We start from the raw sequence: 12,597 nt of genomic DNA, 5'->3' as shown, positions 1-12,597 counted from the left end.
TACTTTCAAGCTAGGAATTGTGTTCTTTGTTCAACGAAGAAACTAACAGCTTCATAAAGGATGGTGGCTGCTGGCTGCTGTCCATTTTTGCCGGTGTTAAATGATCGTTATCCTCCGGAAGCTGCTTCCTCCTGCAAGTTCTTGGCTCTGTGGTGATTTGTGATCTATGGGAGAAACAACTCATGAGTGTTCATATTGTTCTAGCAATTTTTTTAACCATATAGATATACTCTGTTTTTTCCAAATTGCCACTTTCAGTAATTACTTTTCATGATTTTCCATGCCATGTCCACAATTCAGCTGCAATTATTCGAAGATCACCCTGCAATTAAAGTAGGGTTACTAATAATAATCATGCCAGGCAAATTTTTTTTGGACAAGAAATTCAACAATAATTTGTCAGAAATTTGATTGGCAGTATTCCTTAATTTCTTTCAGATGGAATTGCAAATGCGTGTGAAAATGGGAAATGATAGTGGGAAAGTTAAACAAGCAATTTTTTTTCCCTAGTTTGGCTTCTAGAATTAGCAAAAGCTCACTTGTTTCCTATTTTTGTTCAACTGGGGCACTAATTCTCACTCAAAATGCTGTCATGAGATTATCATAATATTTCTAATTTAATTTCAGGGCGGTTGTGAAAAATAATGTCCATTATTTAGTTCTTTATTCTTATAAGGCATGTCCTTTGTTCCAATCTGCTTTTAAAAGAAAGGGAAGCAAAACAACCTGAATATTCTTATATGGCTGAGAAAGAGTTATGTACATCATGCAAACTGTAGGAACAGTCTTGATGAGTGATGGACTGCCACCTAGTGAAGATAGATAAGTCTATAGAGCTAAATTCTCTTGTAAAATAATGGAACCCTGCTGACATCTACAGGCCACATTCATGCTCGGAATTCACAGTGGAGTTCTACCAGTGATGAATTTGTTCCATTGACTTCAATGGAGTAGCATCACAGTAACTGAGATGAGAATTTGGCCCATGAGTTAACTTGTGCTGTGACAGATATAGTGGGAAAGATGTCAGCTTATGTGCAAGTGGGACAGAAAATGAGTCAACATGACAAAGTAGTGTACCTAGCACTGATCTGGTACTCCGAGGGTACACAGAATTAGTTGTACTTAGTTAAATTGCATAGCACGTTGAGGAGAGGGCCTAAATGAGAAATTGCACAAGGCCAGCAGCCATAAGTAGCCGGGACCTCAAGAGAATAGTAAAAAGTGTGTTTCATCAGGGGATGGAACACTCCTCTACATGTGGTTTAGTTTATAGTCTGGGGCAGTAAAGGGTGCGGGATTAATGAGGGAGTCGGAATATCATGACACAAATCATGATAGGCGAGTCTGAGACACTTACAGCAACACCAAAAGAATGATTTGTGCGGTGGCAAATGATTTAAGGGTGTCCATGCAGTAAAACTAGAAGTAATGGGAAGAGACAGCATGAAGGAAAACTTAAGACTGAGTATAATGGAAAACAGTCCTGATGGGAGGGCATGGAAGCCGCATTTCTTGAGCTCATTAAAACTAGATTGGGAAAAGTACTACAAAATATACTGTAGGGGAAGTATTACATTGGCTGAGAGCTGGTCTAGATGATCTAATAGATCTTTTCCATCTCTAATCATTTAGGCACAGCTTTGGAAGAGGCAGCAGTAGGCCAGGGAACTTCAGAAAAAGGTGAACCGTAAATCTATAGATTAGAAACCATTATAAGATTATATGGACTAAATGATCTAATAGATCTTTTCCATCCCTAATTACTTAGGTACAGCTTTGGAGAGGGCAGCAGTAGGCCAAGGAACTACAGGAAAAGGTGAACCATAATTCTATAGATAATCCATGAGATTATGTGATTGATTATATAATGTGTGTTGTTTGTAACACACTAGCTGTAGGTGGTCTGAGCTAGAGCTCAGAATAGAAGCCTGGACTAGTGCTCAGAGCAGAATCAAAGGGCAGAACCAGAGGTGTAGTCAGGAATCAGGAATTAGGAGGAAGGCCGGAACTAGGGCGGGGCAGGAACTGGTACGGGTTGGAGCAAGGACGGGTACAGGAAGCAGAGAGGAAATGCATTGAGCTGACACACTGTTGCTGTTACTGCCAGGCTTAAAGAGGGATCTTTTAGCTCTTTTGTCCAATCAGGGAGCATAGTCACTGAGGGTTCAATGGGTCCAGCCAAGCTCATTTGGGTTGCTAGGCAACTGTTCAAGAAGCCATCTGACATCCTGACAGTGTTGTCCCTCTAAGCCAGGGATGGGCAATAATTTTTTATGCAGGGGCACTCCAAGAATTTGATAAGTGGTCAAGGGCTGCACTCTTCCGTGTTATTAATGTAGGGGTTGTGGGGTCTGGGATGGCTGTTGAGTGCAGAAGGGAGCTCGGGTTAGGAGACTGGGGTGCAGGAGCAGGTGCGGAGTCTGAGGGGGAATTTGGGTGAAGGATGGGGTTGTAGCCTGGGGCAGGGGATTAGGGTACAGGAGGAGGGTGCAAGGTCCAGGAGGGAATACAGGGTTTGGGAGGCATGAGTGCAGGAGAGGATTCTGACCTGGAGGAGGGGTGTAGGAGAGGATGCAGGGTATGGGAAGGGGGTTGTTACCTGGGGCAGGAGTACAGGATGAAGTGCTGAGGGTTGGGTTTTGACATGGGGCAGGAGATGGAGGTGCAAGGTCTGGGAGGACTTAGGGGTGCAGGAGCTGGGTGCTAGAACTGGTCTATAATGTGACTGAAAGAATGAAATCCTGGCCATTCAGTTCTGTAGGCCGGGTCAGAGAACCATAGCAATACTGGGCTCTACTACATTTTTTAGGTTTTGGCAGAAATTTCTATAGAACCTTGTTTGTCTCCTGCATATTAAAATCTATAGGACTTTCCCATGAAATGGCAGCATAACTGGCTCAGCTGGCACATTACTGTTAGTTCCTGCCACATGTTGGATAGAGGCTATGGAGCATGTAGGGAAAGTCAGTACAACTTAGAGTATCGTTAACTTAAATAGGAACTGTCCAGGACTATGTTCCAGGACTTTCTGTGGGGAACATGCTGCAGTCAGGCTGCTTTTCAGACTCTGCCTTTCTTCAGCCCCCAGCCCTATATTGCAAAGGCTACTCGAGTGTGGAAAGTTGATGTGGAAGCTGTACTTCCCCTACAGGCACTACTTTTTCTATAGAGGATAAGGCCTTCCCCGCCTGTAGCTTGTAATGGAGAGAAGCATATCGGGAGGTGAGGGGAGCGGGTTGAGTCTAATTTGATGTTCACTGTGTTTCTGGTTGACCCACTATTTCCAGGAGGAGCAGAAGATTTAATTTTTATCATGAAGATATTTCTTGTTAAAGTATTCCCAGGTGGAGCAGCAATTTGTATGACATCAGAATAAGGAGCCATTGGTGGGCTAGATCAAGTATGAATTTACTTCCCTGTGCCAAACTAGCCCCATAGGCTGGAGAGGGAAGTTGGACCACGTTGCTGCTGCTGCTGCTGCTGCTGCTGCCCTCCATCAGGGGCTCAGGGTTAGAAGGTGGCTTCGAAATCTGCTATCGTCTCTACAAGAAACCTGTGCCTAAAGACTACTGAAGGGATGCACTGAATCTGTGTGGTCTCCGACTGCCCTGGTCTCACCTACTTTCTGGACAGTGGCAACCACTTTTGAGGCTTTGCTGGGACCCTAATTTGGGGAGTTTGTCATCACCACAGTGTTCTCATACTTCGGCCAACTTTGTATCTCAGGGGCTTTCTTCATGGCAACATGCTGACTACTGGCCTCAGCAGGATTTAACCCCACACCTTCAAAGCCCAGAATTAGTACAAACATGACTAAGGAAGTGGCATTAGAATGTTTTTATGACCTCGCACTTAGTAGGGAGAGCTGTGGTGGAGGGATATCCAGATAAGGGGAGCTGGTATCAGTACAGCAGAAGTGAGAGAAGAATCTGACCTATACAACATAGCTCACCTTTTTATCCCTCACCATTACTGAGGGGAAGCAAGTGTAGGATATAAGGAATAGGTTGGGGATGTTGGTTTGAATTGATTCCTGAATCTGGCCAGTCAGTTAAATCTGTCTGTTCCTCAGTTTCCATCCCTACAAATTCAGTGAGGCAATGGGTAGGCGAAAGGAATGTTTGCTATCTTCTCAATTTACTCTTTGGGACAGGAATTGTCCCTTTCTGTATGCATATATGAGGGTTAGCACAAAGGGGCTGCAGTCTTGATCCGGGCCTCTAGGTGGTACTGTGTTAAAACAGTAAATATAATCTAGTTTGGCCCACAGTAGCTGAAATGACTCTACAGCAGGAGGCAAGTGTACAAGGGTTATAACTGTGATTGCTTGTCTCTGTGCTGGGCTATTTTGGAGAACATATAATAATATTTTTTCTTATTGTCATAGAAACAGCACATGTAATTCTTCGACCTGTGATGACTCTGAAGAATTGCAAGTGGCCCAAGATGCTGAGATATGTTTGCTGAAGTCAGGAGAACTGATGTAAGCAGAATAGCTTAAATACTGCCTGGTTAAAAGAATAAATGGTAAAACATCATCTTGGATATCATCATGGTCAACTCTCATTGACCTGAGTGGAAGCAGCCTGCAGGCATCTGAGGGCAGGTCTTGACCCTAAGAACAGCATCATGGGGATATGCCTAGGTTACATAGTGAGCGTGGGGGGTCAACCAGCTTGCCCTGCTGGTTGCCAGTCCATTTGGGGCCAGATAAGCCTGCTGACAGGGGAGAGAAAAAGGGACAATTGCCACGGGGCCCAGCAATACAGAAGGGTCCAGAGCTACCAGCTGCCACTACTGCTGCTGTTGTGGCAGTGGCCAGAGACCTGGGCCCTTTCAATAGCTGCATGCTCCAGGGAACGCTGAGGGGTGGGGAGTGCTACAGTACAGACAGCACTGAGGGCTGGCTACCCATGGCCCCACCCTTTTTGTCCAATGCCACGCCCTTTCCAGGGGCACAGAGCAGGCCACCCTGCTTTGCCCAGGGACTTGGTGAGGCTTTTAGAAATCTTCCCTCCCACTCTTGCTACAGTTCTGGGGCACTCTGAGCTGTGGACAGAAATTGGACAGTAGTCTTTAGTGCTTCAATACCTGGAAGAAGACATTGCATTAGAGGCAGGGGGCAATGCTCAATTAATCATCTGTGGTTGGTCTTCGGGGGCCGGGCTTATTTCCCATTAACCGCCTCTACCCAAAATGATTACAGCATAGCTACTGTTGTCCATGGCTTCTGTCCACAAGGGTGAGTATTTGCCACAATTGGAGTAAATCTTCAAAAAAGCCCCAACCAAGCCTGCCCTTGTATGCCCACATACAGTTCTTGATAGACACAAAACCCATCATTCTTGTTCCCACCCATAAATTCCACTTTTTGGCTTAGCTGCGAGAGAGGTTTATACTATGACTACAATAAGATGATTTGTTCTGTACTGGAATGTTGTTGGTTTTGTGAGAGGCCATGCAAAGGCAGCAATAACAAAACACATCCAAACAACAGATTTAGGGCTGAGGGAAAGAAGTGTCATTACCTACTTAAAATGGAGGTTCACCTGCGAGAGTTTAGCTGTTGTTTCATCTAAGGTAAGAACCAACATTGTGAGTAAAGCTAAACATTTCTCCTAGGTCTAGTTATCATTAGTTATCATTAAAACTTTAGTTATCATTAAAACTCACTCATCATTTAGTTATCATTAAAACTCACCATTCACCATCTCTTATTGACACTACACCTACACTGCAGAGTTTTTGCGCAAAAACAGACACTTTTGTATAAAAACTCACAGAGCGTCCACACCTCAAGCACATTTTTGTGCAAGAAAATTTACAGTGAATTGACAGAACAGAGGGGGGTTTTGCAGTATAGTTATTCCTCTTTCTGTGAGGAATAACTCCTTTTTGCACAAGAGCTCTTGCGCAAAAAAGGTGTGTATGGATGGGAAACGGGGGTTTTGCGCAAAAACAACCTATCAAAAGAAGCACAGGTACCGTGGTGGCCATTCTGTTAATGGCAATCAGAGCTTTCTTGTGAGAGAGTATCCAGGCAGTCTGGACGCTCTCTTGAGCAAAAGCGCACCACTTTTCCGATGCACTTTTGCTGTGTGGACATGCTCTTGCACAAGAAGTTTTTGTGGAAGATCTCTTCCACAAAAAGCTTCTTGTGCAAGAAGCCTGCAGTCTAGACATAGCCTAAATGGATAGCTGAAATACCTCAGTCATCCTATACAAAAACAGGAAATAACTATGGGAATTGTGTGATATCTGCTGGCACATGTTGATTTTTGATGGCAGACAATGAATTTATTACAGCATACAGAGATCACAGTTAGCTCTTTGCTTAGATGATTTTTTCTGATTCTAAATAATGAGATCAGACCAAATTCAATGTAGATGCTGTGGATTTGATCCTCTTCAGTTGGTATTAAATGGTAAAACTTCCCCATTGAAGACTGTGAACTAAGTAAGGATCTAATTATACCTTGTGAAATATATCACTAATAGTGAGGCAGTCTGGCAAAGTGTTAAAGGCTGAATCTCCCAAAGTCCTGCAAAGAATTCAGTATAATCTTAGATGCCCAGAGTTGGAACTTACGTAGTTTGCTTGTTCACTGACAATATGAGCTTTTGGGTTAGTTACCCCCAATGTCCCAGAATAGAGCACAATATAACATTTAGTAGAATGGCTCCTCACGTTCACTCTATATACATTGCCTTAAATATCCATTTCTCCATAAGCACGATGTTAGTACAGGCAGTCCCCGGGTTACGTACAAGATAGGGACTGTAGGTTTGTTCTTAAGTTGAATCTGTATGTAAGTCGGAACTGGCGTCCAGATTCAGCCGCTGCTGAAACTGACCGCCAGTTCTGACTTACATACAGATTCAACTTAAGAACCCCAAGCTTCCCCAAGTCAGCTGCTGCTGAAACTGATCAGCGCTGATTCCAGGAAGCCTGGGGCAGAGCAACTCTGCCTCTGGCTTCCTGTAGTCAGCGCTGGTCAGTTTCAGCAGCGGCTGACTTGGGGACGCCTGGGGCAGAGCAGCTGGGGTGCTGCTGGGTTGCTCCAGTAGCACCGCTCCTCGGCGCTACTGGACCAACCCAGCAGCACCCCAGCTGCTCTGCCCCAGGCGTCCTGATTCAGCCACTGCTGAAACTGACCAGCAGCGGCTGAATCAGGACCTGGGGCAGAGCAGCTGGGGTGCTGCCGGGTTGGTCCAGTAGTGCCAAGAGCGGCGCTGCAGGACCAATCGGCAGTGCCCTAGCTGCTCTGCTCCAGGGTCCAAAACAAAAGCCTGGTCTGCTGGGGGAGGGGCACACTAGCCGCGCCCCCCCCCCCCCAGCAGACCAGGGACACGGGGAGCAGAGCCACAGCGGGGTGCCGCGCCTCTGAGGCTTTGCTCTGGCAAAGACTCAGAGGCGCGGGACCCCCCCGCGGCTGCGGCTCCAGTCCCGGTGCCTATGGTCTGCTGGGGACCGTCCCCAGGCACCGGGACTGAAGCGGCAGCAGCGGGCGGGTTCCCGCGCTTCTGAGGCTTTGCTCTGGCAAAGCCTCAGAAGCGCGGGAACCCGCCCGGTGCCCCTGGTCTGCTGGAGACGGTCTCCAGCAGACCAGGGGCACCAGAGCAGCTTACGAACTGGGCTTTCTCGCCCCGGAGCTCGCAGGTAGCAATCCGCTACCTCGACCTCTGGGGCGAGAAAGCCCCGTTCGTAAGTGCGGATCCGACATAAGTCGGATCCGCGTAAGTCGGGGACTGCCTGTATTGTAAGTGACGTCAGTTTATCTATAAAGGAGACAGCAGAGGGCAGCAGTCTTTTCCATGACATCTTTTATCACAAATATTACATCGTACGCTTGCCAATTAAGAGAAACTACAGTGGTAAGTGACAGTGAAGTCAAGTGTCAGTACCACACTCAATATTGCTTCTTTTTAACTACACTGGAATAAATGACTGTGTGAACCCCTGAGCGCCAGCCACAGTGAGAAGCACTAGGCTGTGATCATCTGATCCTTGCTTTCATCTACAGTTGCATAGCTGCATCTTCTAGACATGGCCAAAGGCACCAGGGCATCTGCATGAAGTAGGTTGTGCTAAATAAAATATCAATGTCCAGTGTCCAGATGTCTCCAAAGTCTAATTTGCCCCTCTCCAATGGTTATGTTTGTCTTTCAGGATAAAACTACCCCTTACCGTTGAAGAGATTTTAAATTTTGGGGAAGGCAACAGGGAGCTGTTCATTAAGTCCAGCACCTACAGCACCATCCCTATCACTGTGACGGAGTCTGGCCTCACAATCAGCTGGGTGTTTTCATCCGATCCAAAGAGCGTAGCATTCAGTGTTGTATACCAAGAATCAGAAGAAGCATCACTGGATCAGTGCAAAGTAAGGCAGTTACTTCAGGATGGGCTTTTTTTTCCCCCTCATTGAGCTGCCTGAAGATTTGCATTTTGCAACATGAGGCGAATGAGTCTGTCTGGAGGAACCAGCAAGTTCACTCATCATGGCCCCAACCAGGCCTGCTGACCTGAGGAGGGGGGGAAGGGCAGCAGGGGCAAAGGCCCCAGGGTCTGGTGATTCAAAGGGGCACGGGGCTTCCAGCTGCCACTACTGCAGCAGTGGTGGTGGCCAAAGCTCCAAGTCCCTTTAAATTGTTGCTGGAGCCCCATGCAGCACGCTGCAGAGCCTAGGGTGGTGTATTCCAGATAGTAGTGGGGGGAGGGCAGCCTGGTCCCAGCTGAGGACTAGTTTCCCTGGCCCCCCTCTCCCCCGCCCCCGGCCAGGAATGCAAGTCACTGGAAGTTGCATCACTATAGTAACAAATATGAAAGTGTCAAAATGTCTCATCAGGAGAATGTTCCTTGTGCACAGTCCATTGCACTGTTTCAGTGGGAAGAAGTACACTTTTAATTACTTAGCATCACCTATGGAAACTGAGTGACATTGCTCTGAGTGGCAGTTTAGTTTCTGGTGTTTATACTTATAGTTAGATCAGTGTCGCTGAGCTAAACAATCAAGTTCCTTCAGCTCCAACCTGCCAAATGTCTTATGTTTCGGGGGTGAGGGCGGGAGTTGCTTAATATGTATATTTTTTATTAAATGTACTTGTAAATAACATAGGCCTCAGTCCAAGACAGCTCTTAAACACAGGCCATCGGTTGAAAGATCAGGTAATCAATGGGGCGACTCGTGGATTTAAGATTAAGCATGTGTTCAACCATAAAAAAATATAACCATAAAGATAAATGTGCAATTAAATTCAGAGTCACTAGGAAAACTCAGTTACATTACATAGAAAGCATTATATAAAATTCTGCTACGTTACACAGAAATTAAGTTACAATTTCTTGGTGAAGTTGCTCTGGATTTTCACTAGAATAAGTGACATCGAGATTTGTTCATTTCATTCTTCAGTGGAAGCTTATATCCCAAGGTATTTCTATATCTCCTTACAGCAGTGTGTGGGGTACGTATACTGCATGGCCCCTAGCATAGGTTTAAACAGTAGTATAAATTTTGAGGAATTACATAGGTGAGAAGAATACAGACATGACAGAATATTAGGGTATATATACTACCTAGCTCTCTACACACCCATGCCAGTGTACAACTGCTAAAGTCCTTCTGCCTCCCCACTGCCAGAGCCTTTCACTGCTGAATGTACTAGTCCTGGGGGAATTTGGAGCCATAGTAAAATTGCAGAATTTCCCTAAACTGAGGTACTACTACACTGCAGCTATGAATCGCTTACATGCTGCCACCATCATTGGTGTGTATGGTAGATATAAAATTTGAACCCCTCTAGTCTGGAACCCTCGAAACCTGACCAATGACAAACCAGAGAATTTGCCAGACCATGGGAGGTCAATAGTGTTTAGCAGCATTACCAACACTTCCACTGCTTACTGAGCTCTTAGAAGTCGTTTAGGGGTAAATTAGAGCAAAATAGCAGCACAGAAGACTGAGAGCCAGGACTGGTGGCTGTAAATAAACTTTATGGAACTGCAGGAAAGTTGGCCATACCTATGATAAGTGGACATTTGGCTAGCTAAAATCTTGCCAGACCACAGATGTTGCCAGACCAGACTGTGCCCAACTAGAGAAGTTCAATCTGTACTCCAAATATAGATGTCAGAAGAAGGTTGTCACAGGGAGATAGTGTCAATATGATCTAACATCCACTCACAAGACTAGACAGTGCAAAGGAAGAGGGGGAAAACACACAAGGAGACACTCTTGTTGCTCTCAAGAAGGTAGAAGTCCAAATATCTCTGCCAAAGGTAAAGAAGAGGTAGAGCTTTTAAACCAAGTTCAGTTCTGATATTTCAATTCTAGGTACTTATTCCTATGACACGCTGCAATTCTCATAAGGAAACCATCCGAGGGCAGGTGAAAGTAAGAAACTGTGGTATCTACATACTGATATTTGACAACACCTTCTCTCGGTAGGTAAAGTTTGAGTATAGACATTTAAATAAAGAGTTTTTCCTCATTTGTAGACTTATTAGACTGCCCATTAAGAAAAAAGCTCAAAAAGTTTTAGAGTTTGTATGTTTCCCTTGATTCTGTAACATTGTTCCATCCTTTGATGTTCTTGATTTCTGAGATGGTAAACAACAGAAACTTACCATTTGATTATTTTCAGCAAATTCAGAATCAGAATTGTTTTTTGTAATCAATGCCCCTACTGCATCCAAACTCAGGCAACACTTCCCAAAGTCCAATGGATACATTGCCTGAGTAAGGATTGCGGCTATTATGATCTTACTTTTACCTGAGTTAGACTAACATGATCTTCTGTTTGTTTTGTACAGGTTTATCTCGAAAAGAGTATTTTATCACTTGACTGTTGAACAACCTGTGATCTATGATGGAAGTGATTTTCCATAGCCTTGAATATATGGTGTTATTTTTAAATTATATTTTTAAGAAACACTATTATTTATATGTATGTAAGCACTAAAAATATTGTTGTTTGAAACCAGCTAAAACTATGCAATAGTTACAAAACAAAGCACTTACAGTATCTTTACACAAAAGAAAAAAAAATCTCTTCACAGGAATACTAATTGTACAGTACAGTGTAGAGATTGCTCAAAAGCCATGTTTTTCTGTATAGCAGGTCAAAAAATGTTCCTTTTTGGGGGCTTTTGACAAAATTAAAATTTTAGATGTTTTTATCCAACCCTCCCCCCAAAAAAAATTAGTTGGCTGAAATATTGGAATATAAATATTATGTTGTTACATTTTTCCTGGAAATTTTTGCTAAAAATAAAAAAATGCAATTTTCAGTTGAAGAAGAAAACATTTTGATCAGCTTATAAGTATAAAATATTTTAAAAATGAAACTATGCAATATTCCAGACATTATAGCTATGTATCATTAAAGGATCATTTTTATCTTTTTTCAGACTTATAAGCAACAAATATAGTTTTTAGATATGAAATTTTGGTTTAAAATGTCTAATTGGTTTTTTAAAAGGCTCTGACATTTAATGTCAATTATGAAAAGTGCTGCAGCAGTTGTAAAATTCAAAACTATTTCTTTCTCTCTTCTCTGTAAGGAGATCCACTGAAAGCAGTGGGAGTTCTTGCAGAGTCAGGTATCTCTCAAAATAACTACCAGTGGCAGAATCGGGTGTGCAATTTGCAGCATAAATCAGCAGTTCTAGTATGTGACACTAACAAAAGGAACATGGGCATGTTTCTATTTTCGGCACTGGTCCCTTTTTAACCATTGCAATCACACAAAAATAAAAACTCTTTAAGGATGTAAATGATGCAAATGATTTCTTTCTGTAGACTGAGTGGAAGGTAGCAGTTGGTGAGCCTCATCAGGGTTGAGCCAGTCTAGTTAAGTCCACTCAAAACTAGACTCATCCATACCTAGGAAAATCCTTACCCTTGTCTTCCTACCTTTCTTTTTCCTGGTACCAATTTAGATCACTTTGGGTATGTCTACACTACCATCCTAGTTCGAACAAGGGTGGTTAATGTAGTCATACGAACTTGCAAATGAAGCCCGGGATTTGAATTTCCCGGGCTTCATTTGCATGTTACCGGCGCCGCCATTTTTAAATGTCCGCTAGTGTGGACTCCGTGCCCGCGGCTACACGCGGCACGAACTAGATAGTTCGGATTAGACTTCCTATTCTGAACTATCTAGTTCGTGCCGCATGTAGCCGCGGGCACGGAGTCCGCACTAGCGGACATTTAAAAATGGCAGCGCCCGGCAACATGCAAATGAAGCCCGGGAAATTCAAATCCCGGGCTTCATTTGCAAGTTCGTATGACTACATTAACCACCCTAGTTTGAACTAGGGTGGTAGTGTAGACATACCCTTTCTTTCTACTTTCCTTTTTTCCTGCATTCTCTGCCTCAGCTTACCTGCTCCTCTGCTGCTTCTCTCCAAGGACAGATGATTTCTTCCCCATATCCTGGCCAAACATGGTGATATCCTCTCCCCCATTACCATTCTCCATTGTCCACCCAGCCCTCATGCATCATTTTCTCCATCACCTCTCCCCCATGTTTATTTCTTTGGACAAACCAATGGCTTTCAGTCTCTGTTGGGCCCAGGGCGGCTCCTCAACTAAA

At 44.2% G+C, this 12,597-nt stretch overlaps 1 protein-coding gene across 10 annotated transcripts in view; it reads left to right on the top strand.

Moving 5' to 3' along the window:
- The window catches only part of FYCO1 (FYVE and coiled-coil domain autophagy adaptor 1), an 85,070-nt gene extending 73,064 nt beyond the window's left edge, over nucleotides 1-12,006 (top strand). For 6 of the 10 annotated variants that reach the window (XM_075921886.2, XM_075921885.2, XM_075921883.2 and 3 more), the window contains 6 exons: nucleotides 1,636-1,683; nucleotides 1,772-1,819; nucleotides 4,391-4,486; nucleotides 8,174-8,384; nucleotides 10,335-10,444; nucleotides 10,814-12,006. In XM_075921886.2, the coding sequence (XP_075778001.2) occupies nucleotides 1,636-1,683; nucleotides 1,772-1,819; nucleotides 4,391-4,486; nucleotides 8,174-8,384; nucleotides 10,335-10,444; nucleotides 10,814-10,889 (589 nt within the window). In that variant the 3' untranslated portion in view covers nucleotides 10,890-12,006. The remainder of the gene's footprint in view (nucleotides 1-1,635; nucleotides 1,684-1,771; nucleotides 1,820-4,390; nucleotides 4,487-8,173; nucleotides 8,385-10,334; nucleotides 10,445-10,813) is intronic. The other 4 variants (XM_075921890.2, XM_075921884.2, XM_075921891.2 and 1 more) reach the window with 2 other exon arrangements.
- Nucleotides 12,007-12,597: the final 591 nt, after the last annotated feature.

Source organism: Pelodiscus sinensis, chromosome 2 (assembly GCF_052426305.1).
Source record: "Pelodiscus sinensis isolate ZL-2025 chromosome 2, ASM5242630v1, whole genome shotgun sequence".
Taxonomy (NCBI): Eukaryota; Metazoa; Chordata; order Testudines; family Trionychidae; genus Pelodiscus; species Pelodiscus sinensis.
This window is presented reverse-complemented; position numbering and strand designations above follow the sequence as displayed.